At 36.5% G+C, this 27,366-nt stretch overlaps 2 protein-coding genes across 2 annotated transcripts in view; both read right to left on the bottom strand.

Annotated features, from left to right (window-relative positions):
* LOC125275939 overlaps window positions 1–5,873 on the bottom strand; it is an 80,079-nt gene extending 74,206 nt beyond the window's left edge. Inside the window, exons 1-6 of the mRNA XM_048203296.1 lie at window positions 5,758–5,873; window positions 5,241–5,290; window positions 4,489–4,785; window positions 4,043–4,294; window positions 3,854–3,916; window positions 3,071–3,569 (exon numbers count right to left, since the gene is read on the bottom strand). Coding sequence (XP_048059253.1) covers window positions 3,319–3,569; window positions 3,854–3,916; window positions 4,043–4,294; window positions 4,489–4,785; window positions 5,241–5,290; window positions 5,758–5,786 — 942 coding nt within the window. The 5' untranslated portion in view covers window positions 5,787–5,873 and the 3' untranslated portion in view covers window positions 3,071–3,318. Of the gene's footprint in view, window positions 3,570–3,853; window positions 3,917–4,042; window positions 4,295–4,488; window positions 4,786–5,240; window positions 5,291–5,757 lie in introns of the transcript that reaches the window.
* Window positions 5,874–19,124: 13,251 nt separating this feature from the next.
* Window positions 19,125–25,083, bottom strand: LOC125275948. Its single transcript, XM_048203307.1, has 5 exons — window positions 24,964–25,083; window positions 24,402–24,454; window positions 20,113–20,457; window positions 19,591–19,635; window positions 19,125–19,470 (listed from the first exon to the last, which is right to left on the bottom strand). Coding segments are annotated over exons 1-5 (609 nt in total). The 5' UTR covers window positions 24,966–25,083; the 3' UTR covers window positions 19,125–19,306.
* Between the last annotated feature and the right edge of the window lie 2,283 nt (window positions 25,084–27,366).

The following is a 27,366-nucleotide window of genomic DNA, read 5'->3' on the forward strand; positions in this document are numbered from 1 at the left end:
TCCCCCAAACCAGTTAAGCGCAAACCACGCCCCTTATGTTAAAACCCCACCCCGCAGCCATGACTCATGTCTCTAGCTTGATTTCATTGGTCGTCTCTGTTACATTGTCACCTGAGAAGTTAATGAAGGCTGCTTGATGGATGCATCGCTGACAAACAGTAAGATAAGCCAGCCAATTATTTTTAATTGCATTTTATTATCATAAGTATATGTAGGTTTCATTGTTTCATTTAAGTATTATTATTATTATTATAATTTTTATTTTAACTTTTATCTTTATCTTATTATTTCGATTGCCTTCAGGGGAATATGCTTGTTCTGGCTGGAGGTAACAGAAATAGGCTAGTAGTCGCTGTGCGTGTAAACCACAGTCTATGGTGTAAACCTCACTCCTCTGATCTCAAGAGATGCTCTAGTGACTGACACTAGGTTGCAGCCTTTAGCCTCCTTGTTAGAGCGTCCTATGCGGATGGTCCCAGGTTTGTGTCCCACTTGGAGCGCACAGGTGCGAACTGGAGGGACATGGAGGATCTGACTACAAATGTCAGGCTGATCTGACTACTAATTGCCCTGAGCCTTTTGCAACATTTCTTTAAATACTCAGACCAAGACAAAACATCCCCCAAATGGAAACATAAGCCAACAATGGGAATTTGCATTAAACAAGGTCTGAGGACAGATGGTAATTTTAATGAAAGACCCTGGGAGATAGCACGCCTACCACATTAAGCAAAGTCTCTCTAAACTCTTAAAACATTTATTACCTTTTTTGGTTTACTTCTGTGGGGATGAGACTTTTGTACCAGTCCCACTGAGACATTTCGAATGATGCCAAACATGTATAGTGTTGTATGATAAATGTTCACATTAAACCATATAGATTGTGCAAACTGATGAAGAGGGGTGATATGCGCTCTCTTCGGCTTGATAAAGATCACGCTTGCTGCTGCATTCTGGACCAGTTGTAAAGGCTTGACAATAGATGCTGGAAGACCTGCCAAGAGAGCATTACAATAGTCCAGCTTGGATAGAACAAGTAGAACAGTATATAATAGTAGTAGTAGATGATGAACACATCAGGAGAGACTCTTTTTCACGTCATATTAAATAGGAGTGAATTAAAAGTGATTGGGACAGTTTCTGAATTTCCATCTTGTGCAAGGTTTCACTGCAAACATGCCTCTGCAGGGCCCAAGCTGGCTTTTTGCAGCACAGTGGGTTAGGGCCAGCCCACACCAAACCTAAACAGGTCCAGTCCGGGCTTGCCCAGGTGAGCTTTGGGCCCACTGTGGCTCTCTGTGAGCCACCCACACTAGCAGACTGCCCACATTAAGCTTATGATGGCCCAGTGCGGGCCAGCCTGTTCGGGCAGCTTTTTAAAATTTAATGTGAAATTCAATAAGACCTTCCATTTATAACTCTGCACAGAATGAATAAAAATTAATGACACATTACAGTCATTCATATTTTTATACAGACAAATTACTGTATTTTTATACAGTATTTTTCTGTTTTCTGAAATTACATACAAATGTGTATGTAAAATTACAAAAATAATTAGTAATTAATACAATAACAAAACAGTCAGATGATAAAATGGTCAAATGACTGGCAGCAATGGCTGCCAAACAAAAACCTTAAAGCTAAAGTAAAATCTCCTTATTTAAATAAGCTGAAAACACAGTCAAATGACCAGCAGCAACAGAACGTTAAACACTAACAGATCTGTCAAGATCTCAGCATCTTCACTTACAATTTCAAAACACTGCTTCATGAAGCTTCTGAGCGTTATGAATCAGTGTGTCGAATCATGATTTGGATCACGTGTCAAACCGACAAACTGATGAAATCACGTGGTGCTCCGAACCGCTGATTCGATACACTGATTCATAATGCTCCGAAGCTTCATGAAGCAGTGTTTTGAAATTGGCCATCACTATATAAGTCATTATTGTTTTTTTTGTTTGTTTGTTTGGTGCACCAAAAATATTCTTGTCGCTTTATAATATGTTTTTAGTACATTAATGGGTCTTGAGAGAGGAATTTGAAGAGGAGATATTGGCAGTGTGTTGGATTTGCACAAAGGCTATTTACTGAAAGATGAAGCAAAAAGCAGAAGCTGCTGATTATGGGCCCCAAACTGTAAGTACGTTTTATAGTTTGTATTTTAAATGTATAGTTCTGTTGCTATTTTTTGGTTGCATCAAGGAAGTAAAAAAAGAACCAACAGGTTTTGGCTTCACTTGCCAGTTAGCTAAATTCTATTTCATACTTCTCCAACAAACACCAACAAACTTCTATGTTCATAGACAAACAGTTGTTCATGCTATAAATTAAACGATACCTTTACAAAAATGCTACTACTCAGTCATGTATTCGGCGACAGTAAAGCTTTAATCAGGATAAAACCGTATATTGAAAGCTAACATAAACAGCAGTAACAGCATATCTAAACACTTTGACACAAATACAAATGGAAATATTTACCATTCATAAACGTCTTATGAATTCGCTTCAGCGAATCACAATACACTGGGCCAGCTACCATCATAGACGCAGGAAGTCAATCTGGCCATTCAAATGACAATGGAAACAGCAGTGTAGAATAAAGGTAAAATATATGAAATCACACCATAAAACATTTAATTTCCATTATAAAATAATGTCTCTTCCTGGTTTACGTCATAATGTGAGTTAAAAGAGTGTATATTTATCATACAGACTGCAGTTTTATCATATCAGTCTCATGTAATGTTTGTGTTCTTAAACTTTCAAAACAGTGCACATGTGTTTTCTTTTGTTTTTAAGAACTGAAGGAGGAAGTCAATCACTAAGGTAATGTAAGAAGTGAAGCTTATGTTGCAATTTTGAAAAAGTGAACATCAGTGATAATAGGAAAGAAGTTTATTTTGATTTAAGTATAAATATTTACACCCAGTGAAACAACGCAAAAACAGTAACAATTCTTCAATATTACCAATAATTCCATGAAATTTAAAAACCAACAAAATATTACTGGATCAAAAGTAGTATACAATGCATAAAAAACACAAATACAGTGTTTTTCTCAATACATGCTATACACTTTCACTACATGAAATTCAAGATATGAGACTGAAATGCCCCTGTGAGTTTTAGTCTTATAGCTGAGCAAGAGTGCTGTTCTTCCTATATATCAATACAACCGTAAATGTAATATTGATTTCATACAACAGTTCAATGAACAAGCAGTTTACATCAAGAGAGCTAATTTTTGGACAGTGAAAGTGTGCATTATTAAGGCCTGTTTTTGCAAAATGAGTGACATATTCAATAATGTCAGTTTCCTATCGTTAAAACACGGACATATGTTGACAGAATCCTCTGAGGATCTGTTGGTTCTGACGGCAGATTACAAGTACCCAGTGTTGTCACTAGATGTTCTGGACTACTGTACAATGTCTTGGATTGGGAGCCCTTGGTAGGATAATGTTCTGTGTTCCTGTGCCGACATCGGTATTTCCAGATGATGACAGATATAATCAGAGCCAGCAGAGCTCCACTCACAGACACCACAACATATACTGCAGCTGGAAGGAGGAAAGTGGGAGGAGAACACAGGTTTAAAAAAAAATTAAGGGTTGGAAAAAAAAGTTTAAAAAAAAGTTTGGTGTGACTGTAGTCACATAAACTGATTTAAATATGTTTTTAGTAGCTTTCTGGGCATTGAAAGTGATAATTATCTTGCTGTCAATGCAGGCCTTACTGAGCCATCGGATTTTATCAAAAATATCTTAATTTGTGTTCCGAACTAGCCCTTTAACTCACTGCTTAAAGCTTTTGTAAATCTCTCAATGACTCCTGTTTTACTTACTATATTTTTCATCAGGTTTGTCTTCATCTGTATCCAGTTTTCCCTTTGATCCTGTACTAGATTCTATAAATAATATTGACAGGTTACTCATACAGTTTAGCATTGATTTTCTGTTCAAATCATGATGAATAAACCTCAGCTGTACACTTTATAAATAATATTTCTGATCATCCACTGATCTTCTCTCATCTGTGACTGTGACTGTGATCCAGATTTCTCCTTCAGAGTCCAGAACTCTGTATGTTCCAGTGTCAGAGACTGTAAAATTACTAATGGTCAGATTTCCATCTCTGTTGGTCAGTCGATCATTCTGGACCCCGTCGCCTCTCGTACACACCTCTGTCCACTCTGTGCTGATTTTGCTCTGATGCTCAATTTGATAAACATTGATCAACAGAACATCCATTTTCAGCTGCTCTCCTGTTTTCACAGAAATCTCATCTGAGGAGAAACAGAAAGACATTCATCATTAATCATTATAATAATGATGACAATCAATCAAGCCCATGAGCACATATTAAAGATTAAAGGAACCAAATGTGATCATTTAAAGATCAGCCATTGAAAAGCCTCTATTGGAATCATCTAATCTGAATATTGGATGGGATGTGTGACATTTCATGTTTTGCTGGTACCATGAATATGAAGATGGTATATGCTGATTTGTCGCTCCAGTTCTCTCTGATCATTATTGTAATAAACTCTCAGAAAGTATTTCCCAGCATCACTCAGTCTCAGATCCTTGATGATGATGTCACATGATCCTGTTTTAAATACTCGATCATTTTCACTCTCACATTCTTCATTCTGACAAACAAGAATGTTTTTTGACTGACTACTTAAAACAATATCAGAAATCTCTCTGTCCTCAAATTGACATGGCAGTGTGACGCTGCCTCCCCGTTTCCCTGTCACAGGTTTAGGGACGATTTCTGCAAACACAGACAGTATCAAATTAATTCAAAACAAAGTACCAATACTGAAAAAAATACATGTGTTTCTGTTTATTCTCTGCAGTCAAGGTCATCATAAAATATTCTTATTCAAATAGATTAAATTTATAAATATATATAATTGAAGGTAATAAGGAGTCAACAATATTAGCAATTTTTCACATGTTGATGACTTTAGTATAAAGCTGTATCAGATGTGTCAGTGAGGTTTAATTCCTGAACCATGTTTATTAATAAATGAACTGAAATGAACATCATAGATAGGCCTAAGTCTGGATGTGTCTGTGATGTCATGCTGTGTGATGATGTGATTTCCATTATTAACACACACGTCAAGTAAAGTCACTTGGTGCACAATAGAAACAATCACCTAGATCAGCTCTGGAGCTGAAAATCAAAGATTGTTACAATTTATCAACAAAAGTGATACTAACCGATATGATATGCAAAGCAAAAGAGCAGCAGAAGATTCAAGCATCTGAACCTGATGAGAAAACAGAAGAGCAGGCAGGATTTATACAGGATAATAATCACAAAGACATTTATACAGAGAATAAACACTTTCCTGAATGGTAAAACATTACTAAACATTCACTTTCATTCTGTCTGAATATTTCACACATGTGGATCTTCCATGATAAAAATGTAAGATAGAAACATCGAACTATAATCTGAATGATTAATGATTCCGGTGTAATACTGAAAATGATCAGTCAAACTCAAAACATAAACAACAGGCTTTAGAAATTAATTAACAAATAACAATCCAATAATTATATTAATAACTCTACTAATAAAAACCATCATAGTAATCAGTAATGGATTCAGGATAAACATGTCGACTTATTTCCTCATAGCAGGTTTAGCTTTCCACAAACAGAAACACAACTATATGCTATAATAATACAAAAACACACCGGCTGGATTTATATTTAAAAACATAAAACTTACATGTTAAAATTTCTGCTTGAGTCTGGCATCAAAACTTAATAAATTACTGCATTTCACCATTTCACGATTGGTAAAGTGAGAAATGACCCACTAATGTAGCACTTCCTGAAATTGGAGCCTTTTTTTCACAGCACCTGGTGCTTCAAAGGGTGCTGTGACTGATCATTATTGTCCTCTACACTAGGGGGCGATGATCTCTGTCAACCCATGAACCAATTCATCAGTTTTAGTTTTCTTTTAGTTTTTTTATTGTTGTTGTTTATGACACATTTGTGTAATGAAAAGGAAGATTTTTAGTTAATAATATTGTATTGGTCCAATTAACCAATCTCTTCATTAAGCAAGCCCTACAATTTAATAAAAATAACACATACAGACACTTCATATTTTATGGTATTAGATGATTTGCCAATTGCATTTAATAACAAACAAACATCAGTGACACACAGTCTAATAATGAGAAGCTGCTTCACTCCTCAACTGTGAACAGATACTCTTAAAAATAAAGATCTTGTTCCATGAAGAACCTTTAACATCCATGGAGTCTTTCTGTTCAACAAAAGGTCATTAAAATGTTCAAAATTGTTCTTTTAACTGATCTCTTCTATGGCATCACTGCACTGCTTATGATTGTACAGATCAATGAACATTTTGGCTTTTGCTTTGATAACTTATTACACACTTGACTGAAGAATTAGAACAGAGTTGAGAGAAAATGAGTCACACAAGAATAACATCCACAGAATGTGGATGTTATGTGGTTGTTCCACAGAAATAAAGGCCTAAATCTGACTGTTACTCCATAAATAACAGAATCACATTTGTCCTCTCTGTTTGTCAGCTTACCTGAAAATGTATTATTATAGCAGAAAACGTCTCCTCAACAACACAAGATTTGAGGAATCATTCATGTCTAGAGCAAAAACAAGGTTCTTCATGGTCCATGAAATATTTCCATTCCAAAGAAGGTTCATTATCGTTGAAAAAGAAAATAAAGACCAAATAAAGACCTGAATCTGACTCTGTTAAATTACATTTCCATCTTAAACTATTGTACATTTTGAATGCTTTAAAGCACTGACATAATTTTGGTCACTTTTCAAAGACACTTGACAAATTATTGCTGAAGTGAAAGTTTAAAATGTTACAGAATTTTACATTTGTTGTTTTACAAAATGCACAAAAATACTATTTTCAATTTGTATATGAAATATTTATGTTCACAAACACGTTTTACTCTTTACATCTCCCATTCATTTCCAATGCGCTCATTTTAGGCAGTGAGGAGTAGGCCTACAAGTGTGATTATTTTTTTTTAGGAGCATCATTTCAAATCATGTCCATGTTTTTGTGTGTGTGTGCAAGTGCCAAAATGGTTTCGTACCATTCCGATGAAGTAAACAATTCTAAAAAAACAATTACAATTTTGCACCGGTCAGCAGCAATTACCAAACTGGTTCCGGGTGTGTATCACACCAATGTACATATTTTGCAACAGCAAATTAAAGTTATTAAAGTTATTAATTAAGGCTATATTCAAAATATGCTGGTAGTATTATTTTTCTTCAAAATGATCTCACATTTTTAATGCCATTTAAATCCTTATTTTTCACAAAATCAATTTAATGACTTTTAATGCTTTTTAATGCCCCGTGGAAACCCTATGTAGGGACAAATGGGAATGAGAATGCAGAGAAAGGCATAATAGGATATTTGATATATGTTGTTAATAGTAAACATTTACAATAGATTTACTTTACATAGATTTACAATAAAAAACAGCAGGATCTCTTTGGCACTGGAGTAGCTGCCGATCATGTCTATATGCACCATTATCTTGGTCCCTCAAGAAGAAGATGAAGTAAAAGATACGAAAACAAAGCAGCCAGCAGGATCAGGAGTTTGTTAGAGAGATTCCAATCAGCACCATCTGGATCTGGAAAACAAACAGAATTTGCATGAATTCCTGCACCAAATCCCTTCTCATTTAACACTAATAATGACTGTTCACATGTGCACCACTAATGTGGATCATTTCCAATAATCAGATTAAAGACTTAATGAGTACAAGTTGTTTACATGACAGGAGCAAACCTCTTCACTCCCATTTACTTGTCATTTTCATTATTCTGATTCTTCGTTAAGAATTGTGGTTATTTTCACAAATCCCAATTCACAGCATATTAGCATATTTATTTGCTATAAAACAAATTTAGCATTAGTTTTACTACAAATATTGTTTCCTAACTGCTTCAGTTTGATCCCAGTATGGTGTTTACATTAGATATAAGTTTAATTGCAATACTGCTTAAATCTCATCATGAGGGTGCATGTAAACATAGTTATTATCAGTTGAATGATAAAGAGATAACCTTAGTTTTAAAAATAGGCAGAAAACCTTTTTAAATTAATATAAAATGATGGCGCATTTAGCCAAAGAATCAAGCCTCCTTTTGTTTACTTACTGCTCCCATCTGATATGGCCTTTCGATCAAATAAAAAAATGACTGATATCAAAAAAAATATTTAGCATCACTGAATCAACCTAAATATTAATTTATACCAATAAAGCAGTTTTTAATGGGATCAGTCAGATAAATATTGATCTTGAAGGTAAGAATTGCATCACTTTTTACAGTGATGGCAACGTTTACAGTGGTTTTAAGCAAATGGCATATAAAACATTTCAGCCAGCCATAAATATGATGAGAAAAAATAAAAAATCTGTTACCATTGATCTGTCTGATGAGTCTGATGGTTCTGTTGAAGTGCATCTCTGGAGTGTCAGATGTTGTTCCACAGAAATAAAGGCCTAAATCTGACTCTGTTACTCCATAAATAAATAGAGAGACTGTGGTGATCCAACTGTCTGCTGTCATTTTCAGACGATTGCTGTTCTGATTGTAGTTGATCAGGAGTTCTGTTTCAGTTTCATCCTTCTCTGCAGAAATCAGTAGAACGAGCTCTTCAGATCTGAGATGATACCAGGCCACTTCATATCTGTTTCTCATTCTGCAGTTCAGCTCGATGACTTCTCCCATTCGAACTCTGAACAGATCAAAAGATCTTTGTACTGACACATCTGAAGAGACATTGATAAAATCACAAATGTTATCAAACTGTTCATAATAACTATTCTATTTGAGGTTGACATGTTAATTTCATGAATGTTTGAAAAAATAGAATATATTGGACATGATTTGCATAATCCAATGAGAAAATACACAGAAAATACAAGAAAATGACTTTGTTTCTCGTTTTCTTAAAGGGGACCTATTATGCTTCTTTTTAAGAGATGTAAAATAAGTCACTGATGTCCCCAGAATGTGTATGTGAAGTTTTAGCTCAAAATACCCCACAGATAATTTTTTATAACATGTTAAAATTGCCACTTTTTGGGATTGAGCAAAATGCACTGTTTTAGTATATGTCCCTTTAAATGCAAATGAGCTGTTTCTCCTGGCCTAAGAGGGTGGAGCTTCAAGAGCTGATGCTCCGGTGACAGAACAATCTCACGCACTAATAATGTCAGAAACTCTCCGCAGCAGTGTTCAGTTCGAACCGGATTCAGACAATGATGCCTACAGAGCCAGAGAATATATGGTGCATGGAGACAGAACACGTATAGTTCCGTTTAATTGCAGTTATAACTCATGTTGTAATCTTGCTTTTATCCACTATTAGTACAAGCCTGTTGTAGCGGACCCCGTCAGAATGATGGACAAATGTTTACTGATAAGCTTTATGAAGTTTATTGTACATCACACAAAACATGAAGTGTACATTTTCACTCCAGAAAATCACCACAAGAGCTTAATAAAACAGTACAAGAAGTGCACATTAAAGTCTTTAATCTATAAACTCTCTCTCCCTTGTATTATCATGAACATACACAGCAAATTACACAAAAACATTCGTGATAACTAACAGTAAACAAATGTAGACAGACCTTATGCTTTTCGGGGGTGCTTAATAAACTGGTAAACATTATATTTGTAAAACAACTCCGATGGACTGTAATAAAGTGCACGCTCTCCCTTTCTGCCATGACCAGTATCACTCCAGAGAGGATCAAGTACGGTTTGTACCTGATCCATTGAGTAATAACGTCAACCACGGTGTCCTCAGCTCATTGGTACATCCAACAGCAGAACAGTTGTAATGTTTTTTGGCACAGACATTGTATATCTCTAGCTGATAGAGCGAGTAAACAGAAATGGCGGACTCTGTTTGGCGGTCTCTATGCTAACAGGGCAGATCATCACCAGTCATCGGTGGTTTTCTCTACTCTACACTGCATCAAGCTCTTTGGGAACTCCTCTGCGTGAAGAAAAGTGTCTCCGGCTCGTGTAGAGGTGATTCTCACAGCCGTAAATAAGCTGAAGCTAGGCCAGTCACTCAATGTGAAACTGAGAGACTGTTAGGTCTGATGGCAGCTGCATCCAACGTGATACCTTTTGGGGTCTCTACCTTTTGATACCTTTCAGGGTCTGTAGAGGGGTCATTATCTTACCACATAAACCAGTTGGAGATGATGGCTCTGTTCCTGGCACTCAAACACTTCCTCCCAGATCTCAGGGGCCATCATGTGTTGGTCCGCACAAACAATACAGCAGTGGTCTCGTATATAAATCATCAGGGGGGTCTGCGTTCAGGCTCCTTGTGCAAATTTGGCACACCAGATCCTCCTGTGGGCCCAGGGGAAGCTACTGTCAGTCAGGGCAGTATACATTCCGGGGCGTCTGAATCAGGAAGAAGACATCCTGTTGAGGCAGGGGCTGAGGCCCGGGGAGTGGAGACTTCACCCCAAGGTGGTGGAGCTCCATTGGGAGCGCTTCGGGAAAGCAGAAGTGGATGTGTTTGCCTCTTGAGAGACGACTCACTGTCCTTTGTATTTCTCCCTCATGTATCCAGCCCCCCTGGGGTTGGATGCGATGGTGCAGACGTGGCCGAGTCTGCGTCTGTACGCCTTTCCCCCAACTGCTCTGCTTTCGGGAGTTTTGGAGAGAGAGTGCTGGGACGGGGTACAGTTGCTGCTAATTCTGGCCGGGCCAAGTTTGGTTTTCGGACCTGATGTCTCTCCTCGATGGCTCTCCCTTCGAGATTCCGGTCAGGAGGGACCTACTCCTACAGGCGGGGGTCACTCCTTCACCCCCGCCCGGAGTTGTGAAAACTGTTAGACCCTGTTAACTGCCCGGTTGGTTCAGCTCTGGAGTTCCTTCAAGACAAGTTCTCTTAAGGATTGTCCCCATCTACACTAAAGTGTCGGCCATTGCGGCTTACCACATTCCTTTGGAGGGTGGTTCTTTGGGAAGATACCAATGGGTTACTCGCTTCCTTCATGGTACTATGAGGCTGAGACCTGCGGCACATCAGAGAGTTCTGACTTGGGATCTGGCCATAGTTTTGGAGGGTCTGTCCATGGCTCCATTTGAGCCCATCGAAGAAGTTCATGAGAAGTTCCTCTCCTCCTTGTTATTTCTTCTCTTAAGAGAATTGGAGACCTTCAAGCCCTGTTGGTCTCTCCTTCTTGCCTGGACTTCCTTCTTGCCATAACCTTCGGCATGGTTAAAGCCTTCCTCTTCCATTGTGAGGGCTATGTTCCTAAGCTCCTCACTAATGTGGCAGGCCCTATTATGCTGCAGGCCTTCTGTCCTCCTCCTTTCCTGTCAGGGCTTTGGATGCTTATGTCCACAGAGCTGCCCTGTGGTGTGAGACTGATCAGCGGTTTGTCTGTTTTGGGTCCCCATGTAAGGGGCACCCTGCATCTAAGCATACATTAAGCAAGTGGATAGTTGAGGCCATCTCGCTAGCTTATGAGTTGGCCGGTCAACTGTCACCTATCATGGTCCGAGCCCACTCTACTCGGAGTATGGCTGCCTCTTTGGCATTACTTTCTGGAGTGTCCCTCCAGGAAGCTTGTGATGCGGCTGGGTGGTCCTCGCCTCACACCTTTGTTAGGTTTTATAACCTAGACTTGGCCTCAACCCCGGAGTCATGAGTGCTTGTGTGTGCGCATCCGATTTCACACAGGCAGGCACTTGGTGCACTTGACACAGCATGAGTTCCCTTGAAAGGGAACATCTCAGGTTACGTATGTAACCATGGTTCCCTGAGAGGGAACGAGATGCTGCGTCACGTTGCCATACTCCCAGCATGTCTGTGACTGACTCCCTGACATCCCCAAACAATAGGCTACACCCACTTCAACCCATCATTTCATTGCACAGACATGCCAGGTGATATTATGTGTATTTTTTTATTATTAAAAATATTAAACATTAAAATCAACACATTAAATATAAATATAAATTAAATATTTATCTCTTCCATCCGTGAGTGTGCAATTAATTAGAATGTTGTTTTTTATTAGCCTAGGCCTACTTGACTTGCCCCCCCAACCCGTGGATTATCTGCAGCGTCCGCGGATAGGCGGCAGTTATGGGGTTTTCACACTTCGCGCATAGTTGGACGCTTGAACATTTTGAGTTTACTTGCGTCATTCGCACGTGAAATTCACTTCACAACAGACACAAATTTGCGTCATGAGAGGGGCTCTCCCGCTCCTTTATGTGCCCCAGACTCTTCCATTTCTTTCTGCACACTTCTTCTGAATAAACACAACCCGTCAGCGGGAAAGTAGTTGTAAATTACAGCGAATAAGATCAACTTCTCACTCGCTTTCTTTCAAGCAAGATCCTTTTTATTCCTGTTTCTATAAAAATCTGAAGATGTACAGTGACGATGATTTTGTCCTTCATTGTTGTTTCAGATTTCTGCCTCAGCTCGCTACATCACGTCACTACTAGAGCAAGCTCCTGATTGGTTAACACTCTGAGGTCTGAGGTATCGCCGGCCATACCACTGCATTTCTTTTCTTACCAGTGTGAAAGAGACTCAAAATACTCTGTTAATGTTGCACATACAATTAAGAGTTATACACCATTTTAATCTGTGGAATATCTTCTTTAATTTGTGTACACTCAGAGTAAAAACAAAATGTTGTGCTTTTTGTAAAATAAAGAAAACTAACATGATTCGTGATCTGTCATCCCCCTCTGAACGAAGTCCAATCTGATAGTTCTCAGAAAATGAACTGTAACTTAGTGAATACTAATGACAAAAAAATTAGACTTGTGTCTAAAAAAAACTTTGAAATGTCAGGTTTTAAATCGTGCAAGTCAAATTGAAAACAAATATTCTCTGTTTATGTAATCTGTATGAAAATAGAGCCATGTCAGAAGTCTGTGATTCAGCTCATTATCCACTAATGTGGCCACGCCCACAGAGCCAGCGCTATTCAGAGGCAAATTCTGAGTCAATACATGCATACATCGTCTCAATCGTGTATTTATTGTCTTGAAAAGTGTTTTGAATAGCCATACTTAGCGATCTCTGGAAGCCTCTGTTAGTTCAGTTCCTGGAGAGTCACATGGTTGTTCTTCTTTAGATTAATTTGTGGACTAAAGGTGCACAGAGCGCCCTCCGGCTGCAAGTATGAATTGAAAACACAGTATCCAGCGCTCATAGTGATGACAATAAATATTGAATAAATATTACTCTGTATAGAAAATTGACATAAACATATGAGAATCCATCAATATTTCTCCAAATGTGCATGCTTTTAAAGGTGCCGTAGAATGTCCTTTTAAAAAGATGTAATATAAGTCTAAGGTGTCCCCTGAATGTGTCTGTGAAGTTTCAGCTCAAAATACCCCATAGATTTTTTTAAATTAATTTTATTAACTGCCTATTTGGGGCATCATTAAATATGAGCCGATTTAGTATCGTAAGTATGGTATTTATTTGGATGTTTACATTTGATTCTGAATGAGTTTGATAGTGCTCCGTGGCTAAAGCTAACATTACACACTGTTGGAGAGATTTATAAAGAATGAAGTTGTGTTTATGAATTATACAGACTGCAAGTGTTTAAAAAATGAAAATAACGACAGTCTTGACTCCGTGAATAGAGTAAGAAACGATGGTAACTTTAACCACATTTAACAGTACATTAGCAACATGCTAACGAAACTGTACTCCCCCTTGTGGGGAGAGTTATTTGTGTTTTGAGTTTCTTGTGTTTTGTCCACGCAGAGCTACCGTAGTTCAGTTATTCTCCTAACCTTCTTACAGCAAGTCAGACTCCAGAGTGTTTAAGTCTGTAAAGCACTATTTTGGTCCCTAAAAAATATCTGTCTGTAAGTATTTGTTTGATAGTGATCTTTGCTTCCATTAGATGCCAAATTTAGTCATTTTACCATGTTTTCTATTTGTAATTTGTAAGAAAATATATGGCGCTAGTACTGTTAGCTTCCCTATGGCATTTTCCATGTATGTTAGCATCGTGCTAATCGCTTGCTAATGAGATCGTTTTTTGAGGGTTTTAGTTTATTCTAAGCTACTTATTTTATATTGCATTGTCTATTCACCCTATTGAGATTGTAATATGCATTATTTTTGTTTCTGTATGTTGCAGTTTTACAGTCTTTCCAGTAAAACACACTAAACGAGCAAGATGCTTCCTGGTTCTTTATTGGAGACTGTTAGCTATCTGTAAAGCTAGTTCACACACACTAGTAAAGACAGAATAGAAACATTTAGAAAGACAATTTACAAATATCACTAAAAATATCATGATATCATGGATCATGTCAGTTATTATTGCTCCATCTGCCATTTTTCGCTATTGTCCTTGCTTGCTTACCTAGTCCGATGATTCAGCTGTGCACAGATCCAGACGTTAATACTGGCTTGTGTAATGCCTTGAACATGGGCTGGAATATGCAAATATTGTGGGCGTACATATTAATGATCCCGACTGTTACGTAACAGTCGGTGTTATGTTGAGATTTGCTTGTTCTTCGGAGGTCTTTTAAACAAATGAGATTTATATAAGAAGGAGGAAACAACAGTGTTTGAGACTCACTGTATGTCATTTCCATGTACTGAACTCTTGTTATTTAACTATGCCAAGATAAATTCAATTTTTAATTCTAGGGCACCTTTAAGCTACAAGCCTATATGAAATACCATAGAGGTAACATAATTGTTCAGACACTTTGCATCACAGAAATACATTATATTTTAAAGAATATAATAGAATACCATTATTTTAAATTGTAATAATATTTCACAGTATTGCTGTTTTTTCTGTATGTTTGATTTACACCATGATGAGCTTTGAGACATGATCACAGAGGAGTTTTTTCACAGCCTACCTGTCTGAAAGAGCTCATTATTATGCAAGTCATTAGAGCTCTTTATGCGATTCTTTTGTCTTCTCAGGTGAGAATCACCCATTATTCATGATGATTCATGCCTCCACGCATACTGTGTTTCTTGACCAAAGATGTTTTATAAAATTTAAATCTCTCTATTGTATTACGAAAGAATAGGTAGGATAATTTTTACATAATTTTGAAGCAAAAACTGTAGTCTACAATCTCCAATACCCAGAAGTCTTGTGAACACATATATAATATTATTTTTTTTGGCCTTATTTCAGTGACTTAAGTTTTTTGGTTTTTCAATAACCACGCATAAATGTCATTCCTTCAAAAATACAAACATGTACATACATGTTCCTCACATATTATTGTAGCCTAGTTGGTGCTGAATACTAGCCTGACTACGTCAGACTTCCTACTTCCGCTCAATTTCATTTCGCTTCTGTACTCAGTCTGATACAGCGTCAGAGCTTTCTGTTTGCCACCGGTCTGGAAACAGCCGGGCCAATCAAAGAACAGAGGGCGGGCTGAGAGCCGTGACGTAGATGCTAAGCGCCGAGTTTTACATTGTAGGTTAGAGAAATCGAAAACCGAAACGACCGCGGAAATGGGAAACGAGACACGGGATGCAATTCGCTCTGTTATGGAGAACATTCAACTCTTTTTCAAACTGAAGCCAGAACAAGAAGAGTGTTTGATAAACATTCACTCCAGTATTTCGCTCGCATTATCATGTGTTTACAATAGGTTTACAGTGGAAGTTCAATCATAGATTTGAGTTCGATGCATGATGTCTGTGCTTCGATGCGGCTGTACAGGCGCATAACTAAACGTATCTGATTGGCTTACGGGTAACCAATGATTTTAAACTTCAGACAAGGGCCCCCTAGCGAGAGAGAAAACACTTCTCTATTATGCCATTCCAGACTCTGTCTACGAAGCAAAGTGAAGTAGCAGAGTCTGGTATTACCAGGCTAGCTGAATACAGTGTAATGACACTTTTTCCATTAATATGTTTATGAACAACTGAAAAAAGCACAAATGTCAGGGCATGTCAAAATTCTCCAGGCCCCAAATCGGCCTCAGACTCCAGAGGGTTAACACGGTGGAAATTTTCATCAAAGTTTAGATTTTTCAACTTGCGAGTTTCGCGCAAATCACGTTACGCGCGTCAAACGCCCGAGACGCTCGATTCGTATTGCGTCATTCGCACCGCCTCATTCGCACAAATCGCGCTGCAGGATGTCTATTCATGTCTTTGCATTGACTTAACATGTAAATCACTCGCGCTTAATGGAGTGTTCACACCAGACGCGACATGCGCAAATAAATCAAGCTATTTGCGCATAGTTGGACGCTTGAACATTTTGAGTTTACTCGCTTCATTTGCGTGTGAAATTCACTTCACAACAGACGCAAATACGCGTCATGAGAGGGGCTCTCCCTCTCCTTTATGTGTCCCAGACTCTTCCACTTCTTTCTGCACACTTCCTCTGAATAAACACAACTTGTCACCGGGAAATAGTTGTAAAATATGGCGAATAAGCTCAATTTGCCAGCTTTAGCTAGCTTGTAGTCTCTCAATATGTATGTATATATATATAGAGAGAGTTCAAATTGAGTAAAGACTGTTTTTTTACAATTTGCCAGATTGTCCGACCTCCTCACTCACTTTCTTCTTAAGCAAGATCCTTTTTATTCTTGTTTCTAGATTGAACAGTGTCTGTCATGTCTCCATGACACAGCTTTCTCCTGATGTCTCTATATGACCAGCAAACTTGTATTGTATAGCTCTGGAAATTCCAACACAGTAAATAGCTGTTCATCTATTTAGCTGTTCATTGTTTGGATGCCCGTTGCTATTGGTAAAGTTGAACTATTTTGAACTTTGACCGCGGCGTGCGCGCAAGCTGCGCTCCACTGCATGTGCGCTTTGGTCGACGCAGTCCTCGCGCGGCGCAAGCCATTGAAACAAATCCGCGCCGCGCCATTCGCGCGAATTGCATTGAAATGTAAATCACTCGTGTTTTACTCTTCATTCGCGTCTGGTGTGAATGCACCATTACAGTGAATTCCTGAATGTTAATTTAAAAACTTAAATTAACAGGAATGAACTGGGAAAAAATGTCAGTGATCTCATGGAGTGTGTGTGTGTTGATGATGATGATGATGATGATGTAACGGTTAGATATTTAGGCCTACACCATAAATTCAGAAAAATCACACTGACCGCTAAAACAGACCAAGCAAAACAGCTGCAGCAGCAGAAGATTCAAGCATCTGAACCTGATGAGAAAACAGAAGTGCTGTTTTATGTCACAGATTCAGGCACACATCACAAACACATCTATACAGAAGGGAAATGCTGTGCTGAGTGAAAATACTATACAATAGAGCTGACTCTAAACTTAAGACATGTGAATCTTGAACGCGATAAATATGTCCATGTAAGAAACATCAAACTAATCTTTGGTTTTTATAAATCATTCCAGTGTAATACTCAAAATGATCGGTCAAACCAAAAGGCCCTGGACACAAACAGAAGGTTTTTTAAATTATTTTTCCTGCTTCCAAACAGTCCTCTCATATGAATAGGCTAATCAATGTAGAACAAAATAATAATAATAATAATAATAATAATAACCCCACAAATTAAAAAAAAAAAAAATCGTAAAAATCGTCATAAAAACATTCATCATAAAGACAGTGATTCATTTCCTCATCATCACTTTCAGGTTTAGGCTAGTTTTCCATAAACAAACAAAACTATAAGAACACAAAAACACACACGCTGGATTTACATAAAAAAAAAATGAAAACTTACATGGTAAAAGTTCTGAGTGGGTCTTTTGTTCTGCTGTCAAAACTTTGAAACTACAGCGCGTTTGGATTATGGAAATATGGAGGAGGAGTCTGACTGGTCTTTATTCTCCTTTAGCTAGGCCTATTGGTTGTTGTTTTTTTGTTTTTTTAAAGCAGATCGACCTGTCAGAAAATTACTTTGATTTGATATGATTTTTGTCTTAATTATTTATTGAATAATTCACATAGAAATTCAATAATTAACTTTAACACTCTTAGGGAAGGCATGTTTCACATGACTGATCTGAAGCTATAACCCAGCAGAAATGTCACTTCTGTATTCTGCTTGTTCAGAGTCTAAAAGATGTCACCGTTTGAATTGTTTCATTAGACCACACAATGCAGTGATTAGTGCTGGCGAGATGAAGCTTTGAAGCTTTCCAGTCAGATGTTGATAAAGTGGTTCTTTTCGTCGAGGCTTCGACTGCACGCAGCGACACCTGCTGGTCAATGGAAATACGGTGTAACAACGCCAAAATGGCTTTACGGCTTTATACATTAACAAATACCTATGACAAATACACACGTAAACACGTGTTAAATAAATAAATTCATTCATTCATTTTTTAGTATTTATGTATGCTCAGTGTTGTTCATAATGTTTCATAATTTTGTAACTGGGCAGTGTTTTTGCTGAACTGAGGGAAAAGTTCTTTAGACTGAATAAAAGAAGGTGAAATGTGAATAAGGTGGACTGAATCCCATTCAGTTCTCAGAGTGGGCCTCATAGAACATTGTAATATTATTAAAATATATATAATTTAAAGAATAATAAAATGTATATTTAACCATTCTCCTTGGTTAATTATTCATGACATCTTTAAGGGAGCATCTTCATTCTCTAACCCCTATATTCAGTTACTTATGACATGATTTTAAGTTACCAATGTTTTCATTCTATTAGCCTTAGTTAACTTGCTTAGCTAGTTTGTTTATTTGCCCTTTAATGTCAGCAAGTCAGATAGTTTTCAACCTCACCCCATGCTTTGTGGTTTACTTGCATCATCAACATGCAGTCAGTCAGGAAATCATGATTGTGCATTGAATGACAATGAAGTGAAACCTTTTCTCTGAAAGTGTGAGAACAGGTCTGACAAGACCGGATTTATACAGGTGTGATGAAAAGGTTTATCTTTGGTATTGATGAGGTTTTCTGGCAGAGAATCCATATATAAACATAATTTGTTTTACTGTTGTTCATTTGATTAGATCTCTCAACAATTTATCATTGAAGACATCTGTTGACTTTTGTATTTAATCAAGATTTATGTGCCAAAAAATATTTTCTCTTGAAAACAGGTTTAATGCTCCTATAGATAAATATAAAATGCAATATACAGCCTAATGATACAAACATGCAAAACATAGAAATGTCTTTTCTTTTCTTTTTTTAGATCATTACTTACATACAAACTGCATTTGTGTAAAATATACTGCTTGAAAAGCAGAAACAGATATCATTCAGTTGATTTTTGATCAATCATAACTCCACGTTTTGCTGCTTTCCATCCTTTCTGCCGTCTGCGATGGTAATCAATCCCTCCAGCGATGACTAAAAGCAGAAAAAACACAGCTAGTCCAACACCACTGAACATCAACACACGATTCGCCATCACTCCATCTACAGAAACAGAAGAGTTAATCACATTCAAACAACCTGAAAGTATTAACTTACAATTATGCTGGATCTCCAATTGTGACTATGAAATGTTAACATCCAAGATAACAATCAACATGTTACCTGTGATGTCCACAACTTCTTTTGGCTTTTCTGTTACAAAAAGACCTGTAAATATATATGATCAGTTTATCAAACACAGTTGTTAGTTGTATGGGAGAGTGGGTTAAGATGAGCTTCTGTAGTTTTTAAGTAGTGCTTTATGCAATATGGTGCATAATGACATTTCAGGGCCTTTAGAATTTTTCAGATCATGTTTCCAAACTTTTGATTAGCAGTATATATTTGTGATCTTTAATCTGATATCCAATATAAATGGTAACCTAAAAATGGTAAGATCTAAATTAACTAGTTTTATTAAAGTAAAAAAATATTATTTAGCATTACTGACTCAACTTAAAAACATTAATTTATACCCACAAATCTTTTTTTAAATGATTAAATCAGATAAAAAATTGATCTTTAAGGTAACTGTTTTTACAGTGATGGCAGTGGTTACAGTGGCCTTAAGCACATAAAATATGTTTAGCATATAAAAGCATTTTACCAGCCATCATTATGATTGGGGGGCTAAAAATCTGTTACCATCAATCTCCAGTCTGATGGGTTTGTCAAACTGCATCTCTGGAGCTTCAGACTTTGTTCCACAGAAATAAAGACCAGAATCTGACTCTGATACTCCTGAAATAGTTAGAGAAACACTGGTGATCCAGCTGTCTGCTGTGATTTTCAGACGATTGCTGTTTAGATTGTAGTTGATCAGAAGTTCACTCCCGGTTTCGTCCTCCTCTCCAGAAATCAGCAGAACGAGCTCTTCAGATCTGAGATGATACCAGGACACTTCATATCTGTCAATCATGCTGCAGTTCAGAGTGATGTCTTCTCCAATCTGAGCTCTGAACAGATCAGAAGATCCTCGTACTGACTCATCTAGAGACACATTGAAAAAAATCACAGATGCTATCAAACTGTTCATAATGATAACTATTCTATTTAAGATCGACATGTTAATTTCATGAGAAAGAAGATATTTACCACTGGACATGATTTGCATAATGCAATAAGAAAATACACAGAAGAAGAACGTGACTTTCTCCATTGTGTCTGTCATTGTGAGTCAATCAAACTAAAGGTTTCAGCTCAATGCAGAGACTAAAACTACAAAGTGTTTCCACTTCCTTCCCAGAGCAAAATTATACATTGAATAATAGTCTCATATCAGTTGAAGTTTTCCATTCTCACTTAGATTTATTAAATCAAACCTCTATATAATGAAAATGTTCATGATTGCCCAGCGTAGTTTATACTTGATGTAGTCTATACACATGGCCAACAAAATTGTAGACCCAAATATAAATATTCCAGCTTCAGTAAAATGCTATAGCTCTATGAACAGCTTCTGGGACATGATCTTGTTTTTTAAATGATTAATTTCTACCATATTAAGAGTTCTATAAAAGATTTACAAGTACAAATCATGCCTCTTCCTGGTTTACTGTAGGTTTTTCTTTAATCTGAAGGAGGATTTCCATCTCTTTGGAGGTAATGTAAGACAGAAAGCTTGCGCTGCAGTTTTAAAAAAGCCACAGTCACTATTTATTTATTTAGTAAGATATATTTTTAATATAGAGACAGCAGAATGATATAGAAAATATTAATATAATTTTCATTCTTATACCCTGAGAAAACAAATGTTAAACAAACAACTGAAAGAAAACAAAAAGACCATAAACGTATAATTCATGAATCCCTTGCACCAGGTACTGGCATTATCATACTGTAAATATGAAGTACATTTTCTCATGTTTAATTCTATTATATACTGTCATATATACTATCAATACTGTTATACTGGACGGCTGTATAGAGTTTCACCATATTCACTCAGCCCTTCCCAGGTAAAAAAAAAAAAAAAAAAAAAAAGTGCTCTATTTCGCACATTAATCTTGTACTTAATATACTAAAAGCTCTTCTTTAGTACTTCTTAAGATCATTTTAAGAACATCTAAGTGTACTCAACTGTGCTATTTTGAGACAGCATGAAATATGAACTAAAATGTGCTTTTAATATACTATCTCTGTATTTAAAAAAATTATTTAGTTACCACTTGTAATACAAGTGGTAATAGCACAGTTGAGTACACTTAGATGTTCTTAAGACTATCTTAAGAAGTACTAAAGAAGATTTTTTAGTACAAAATTAGTGCACGAAAATAGAGCACTTTAAGAACATTATAGAACTGTACTTTTTTCACCTGGGTTCAATAATCAACATTTCATAGATGTCACAGAACTTGATTTGCAATAGGCTATTCCTTTATTGCAGTCACAAACAGTACAAAACCCACAAATGTGAACTCACAAGACATGACTTCTCACATTTGGACATATTTTATGATCAAAAACTTCACATTCACAGTGAGGTTAATGAAGAGCTTAGATATATATTTTTAATCCTAAACCCAATTAAAGGTGCAATAAGTGATTTCTGAGAGACTGTTGATATTTGAAATCCCCAAAACAAACACACCCCTCCCCAAAAGGACCACACTTGGTAGCTCCGCCCTACATTCACAAACATGCTATGATACACAGGCCCCTCCCCCATCATGTGTTTTGGTGCTCGGTATGAGCCACTTTCAACAGCGTTTCTCAGAAATCGCTTACGGCACCTTTAATACATTCGGTATACAATGAACAAAAACTTAGCTGCTCCTACATTTTTAAGTTAAATAAGGCTGCATTCACATGTGGAGTCTGTTAACGCTTCTCATTTACTTTGAATGGGTGATGTCACGTGTTGCCGAACTGAATTGTGGGTTCAATCACTCAAGTTGCTTGTGGCAGAGGTTGATAATTTATCAACTTTTCAATTTATCATCTTTTTCCAAAGCAGGAGTCAGCCTATGAGATTGCCTTATGGAAATACCCTAGAGCAGTCACTAAGGCAATTGCATTCATGCAACACTGGAAAGTAATGTGATTGGCTGTTATCACTGTCAAGAACAGAAAAAAGAAAAGAAAAGAAAAGAAAAGAAAAGAAAAGAAAAGAAAAGAAAAGAAAAGAAAAGAAAAGAAAAAAGAAACGATGCCACCATCATGAAGATCAGTGTTCGCTTTAGTCGGGCTCTTGACCTTTGAATTTCTATAGATTTTTCTTTACAATAATGCATATGATGTTGTAAAGCAGAGAGGTCAGTGCTTTACAGTGAGCAGATATTGTCTGCTTTTATGTGATGATATAGTCATTGTGTGATGGCCTGATTGAACCCAAAGCAACTGATCATCAACATTTGGTTTTGCATTTCCAACCATGTGAGACTCAAGCATGAGAAGAAAGTAACTCAGCAAACAGTTGTCATGAATTATTTAAAACCGTGTAGTGCATACATTTTTTGAACTACTCTATTATTTTGACACACAAAGACATCACAAAGAATCAATGCTTCACGCTGCAATGCATGCTGGGTATCACCACAGTACAAAACTCCCATCATGCACTGCAGTATAAATAATTTTTGTCACCACTGTTGAGGATTGTATGATAAGTGTTCGTGTCTAAGCCTGAGCGTTGAGAGTTTTTCATCTTCAGCATTAAAGCATTGCGGTGGCATTTGTATAATGGATCTTTTTTGTTGATGTTGTTTTGGTTTTGGAATAATAGCCAAATCTTGGTCAAGAAACCAAAGAAAAACAGAGAAAGAAACCTCTGTGTGATGTTTATTTCAAATGGCTTTCCAACAGAAAATTCAAGCTTATCTGCTCTTTCAAACTATTGATTTAGCAATGTGTAAGTGTTTGCTGGGAAACAATATTGCAATTGCTTAAAAGCAAATTATTCTAAAAACATAAAAGGGTTTAAGAGCCCAACTAAAGCAAATGCTGACTGCCATGATGGTGGCATAATGTTTTGGCCAATAAAACATCAACAACAAACCTCTGTTAATTCTCAATAAGAACTTATGCAGACACCTGACAGAAATAAAGTCAGTCTGGTTAGTAATAAGTGAAGCTGGTAATGCTGTTTGTAGAGTTGTTTATGTGATTATGCTTGTTAACAGCAGGTGTTCATCACTAATGCTCAAACAGCACATAATTAGTCACTTAATCTCATTAACTTGAACTCTGCTTCAGTGTTACTTTAAGAGTTCATTTAACTTATTTAAAGCTGCTGTCCGTGATTTTTGGCCCTCTAGCGGTTAATAAACAGAACTGCACGCGTCTTGCGGAGGAACATTCTAGCCGGAGCTACTTTTCTCTGTGTATGTCTGTGGCGAGTCACGCAGTTACTGTGATACTCTGCGGCGAGTCCTACCAGTCTGGTCTGAAATAGTCTGAATATAAACACTTATTATAAGTGTAACATAATGATTCAGGATAAGACAAAAAAAAAAAAATTATTTATATATATATATATTTGTGTGTGTGTACAATACATTAACATGGGAACATGTTTGTGCAATATATGTACATAAAGGATCAAACTTTATGAACTTTATGAATATTACATGTAACGCTATTTTTGTCTTCATTTCTAAATATTTTAGGGTATATTTGCATTTTGCATTTGCATTTAAAGAGACACAAATGGAAACAGCTTGCTATTGCTTCAACCCATAAAGGGGCATTTACAGCATGGAATAAAATGATCTGTGGGTATTTTGAGTTGAAACTTCACAGGCACATTCTGGAGACACCAGAGACTTATATTCATTACATCTTGTAAAAAGGAGCATGATAAGACCCCTTTAACATGTTAACAATAATATAAAGCTGCATCAGATGTGTCAGTGCAGTTATAGTAAAAGTTATATAAAAATAAAAAAACTGAAAATCAAAAATAGTTACAATTTATAAACAAATTTTATACTGACCACTATGACAGATGAGGGAAAACAGCAGCAGCAGAAGATCCAACCATTTTGACCTGATGAGAAAACAGATGTCTGATCACAATGATATTTGTTATGTAAAACACTTTGCAGAGTGGAAAAATACTATACATAATACAGCCCAGTCTAAACTTTCACTTTCATTTTGTCTAAATAATCAACACATGTGAATCTTACATGTTAAAAATGCACAATAAGACAAACTAGAATCTGAATATTTGGTTTTAGAAATGATTTCAGTTTAATACTCAAGACTCATAATGACGGCTCAATGGACACGAACAGAAAGTTTGTACATTCAGTAACCTGTGACCAACTAGTTCTCTAATCAGAGTAATCAATGTAAAGCAATTGAATAATTATATTAATAACCCCATTAATGGATAAGCGTCATCATAATCACAGTATTGGACACATTAGGCATAAAAATGCCGATTAATTTCCTTATCCACTAACAGGTTTGTTTTTCCACAAACAGAAACAAAACTATTATTATCATAATAATTCAAAGACAATATTAATGTATAAAAGCATGAAAACTTACATGGTGAGAGTTCTGCATGAATCTTATAATCTGTGTGTCAAAACTGCAGCATGATTATAGAGGTTTAAGTGCAAACTAAAGAGGGAGTATCCAACACAGGTGATTATGGCAGGATCTGGGAATATGGCTCCTCCCACAAAGGACGAGTCTGATTGTTCATTGGTTAGTCTTTAAAAGCAAATTGAGCTGGATGGCACATATATTTGGACAACAAAACTGTGTTACTTTGTGAGTCCAGACAAATATTCCAGGTTCTTTGTATTGTAAGCTCTATGTATGAACATCTGGGTTATGCTGTTGATTATATATCAATAATACAAAAAAAAAAAAAACCTGACCATATTATATAATAATAAGTACTAAAATGTACAAGTATAAAACACATCTCTTCCTGGTATAAATGTCATGAGTTAAAAGGGTGTATACTTTACACAAACAGCAGTTCTATATGAGTCTGATGTTAACCAGTTAGTGTTCTGGTTAAACTTTCTGAATATAAGCTGCAAAAACAATCGCTGTCCTCATAAACAAGAACACATTAGCATATGACTATAACCACATATATTTATTGATCATAAACTTTATTGGTCCATCAAACATTGTGCTTCTCTCTGTTTGGTACCACATTTGAATATATGTTTAGAGCAGCTGAAGTTTATTTTGAACAAGATCCCTGATGATTACAGCCTGAGGGCTGTTTCATAAAACAAGATTAGAAAACAAGCCAGGCTTATTTTACTTAGTCAGACTTGTTGTCAGTGAATTCTGTTTCATAAAACAAACTTAAATTAGTTCAAACTCAGTTACTCTGGCAACTTATGCTGGGAAACTAGCCTGGTCTGGAGCAGGCTAACTGTCAGGCTAAGCTGAGCTTCTCTAACACTGACCAATAGGAACGCAATGATATTACAACTGACTCTCTCACATACAATTATTTGACTTTATTAACACACACACACACACACACACACACACACACACACACATATATATATATATATATATATATATATACACAGCAAAAACTGCAGTGTTAAATTAACTCTCCTGGGAGTACATGTGAGACCATACTCAAGAGTGTTAAAGTGTTAAAATAACAGTATTAAATGAACACTGAAGCGGTGTTAAAGTTAATGAGTTAATTAAGTGATTAACAGTAATGATTGAGCATTATTGAAGACACCTGATGATAACAAGCAGAATCACCAAAGGAGAAAATCACAATTTTAAGCCACCATCGTGGAGATGAGGTTTTGCTTTAGTTGGGCTCTTGACCCTTGACTTTTTAAAATAATTTTTTGTTTGGGCTGTTTTAACTGAGTTATGACATCCAGACAAACAAATGGAAAAAATGATCAGGTGGTGTTGGTTATGTTTTCACATAATCATTGCTTGATCTGAATCACTGAACTCATTTAGAGCCCAATCTCTGAGTTAGATTTACATTATTGATTACAGCAGCACTGTGATTCTACAGCACAAGATCAGCTTTATCAATATAATCTGAAGGATTTCACAAACAGTTGTTCTGAGCAAAAAAAAAAATCTTTCTCTTAGGCACACACAGACATCAAGAATCAGTCTGTGAATCTCAACAGTGGTGAGAATAATAAAGCATGTTGCAGTGCATTCTGGGTGCCACCAATCAAAATTCATCCATGGCTCCCATCATGCATTGCTGCATGAATAAATTATGAGCTGAATTGTCTTAGTAATTTCTTTTATTCTCATATTTTATTTTGTTCTGTTTATGTGACTTTTTAGTAGCTTGTTTTCTGATGTTCAGAGTTGATCTGTTGATCAGAATATGTTGCTTGTCACCGTCGTTGAGATTCACAGGCTGATTCTTGATGTCTGTGTGTGCCTAAGAGAAAGATTTTTCTTTTTTTGCTCAGAACTGTTTGTGAAATCTTTCAGATTATATTGATAAAGCTGATCTTGTGCTGTAGAATCACAGTGCTGCTGTAATCAATAATGTGAATCTAACTCAGAGATTGGGCTCTAAATGAGTTCAGTGATTCAAATCAAATAATGATTATGTAAAAACATAACCAACATCACCTAATCATTTTTTCTCTTTGTTTGTCTGGATGTTATAACTCAGTTAAAACAGCCCAAGCAAAATTTTATTTTTAAAAATCAAGGGTCAAGAGCCAACTAAAACAAACCCTCATCTCCACGATGGTGGCTTAAAAATTGTGATTTTCTCCTTTGGTGATTCTGCTTGTTATCATCAGGTGTCTTCAATAATGGTCAATCATCACTCAATTAATCACTTAATTATCTCATTAACTTTAACACTTTTCAGTGTTCTTTTAACACTCTTATTTTAACACTTTAACACTCTTGAGTATGGTCTCACATGTACTCCCAGGAGAGTTAATTTAACACTGCAGTTTTGCT

This window comes from Megalobrama amblycephala, linkage group LG9 (assembly GCF_018812025.1).
Source record: "Megalobrama amblycephala isolate DHTTF-2021 linkage group LG9, ASM1881202v1, whole genome shotgun sequence".
Taxonomy (NCBI): domain Eukaryota; kingdom Metazoa; phylum Chordata; class Actinopteri; order Cypriniformes; family Xenocyprididae; genus Megalobrama; species Megalobrama amblycephala.

Coding starts and splice junctions, on each gene's coding strand:
- LOC125275948 (XM_048203307.1), bottom strand. Junction 20,458..24,401: donor TTCCCTCATCTGTCATAGTG/GTCAGTATAAAA, acceptor ATGTGTCTCTAG/ATGAGTCAGTACGAGGATCT. Junction 19,471..19,590: donor AGAAGTTGTGGACATCACAG/GTAACATGTTGA, acceptor CTGTTTCTGTAG/ATGGAGTGATGGCGAATCGT.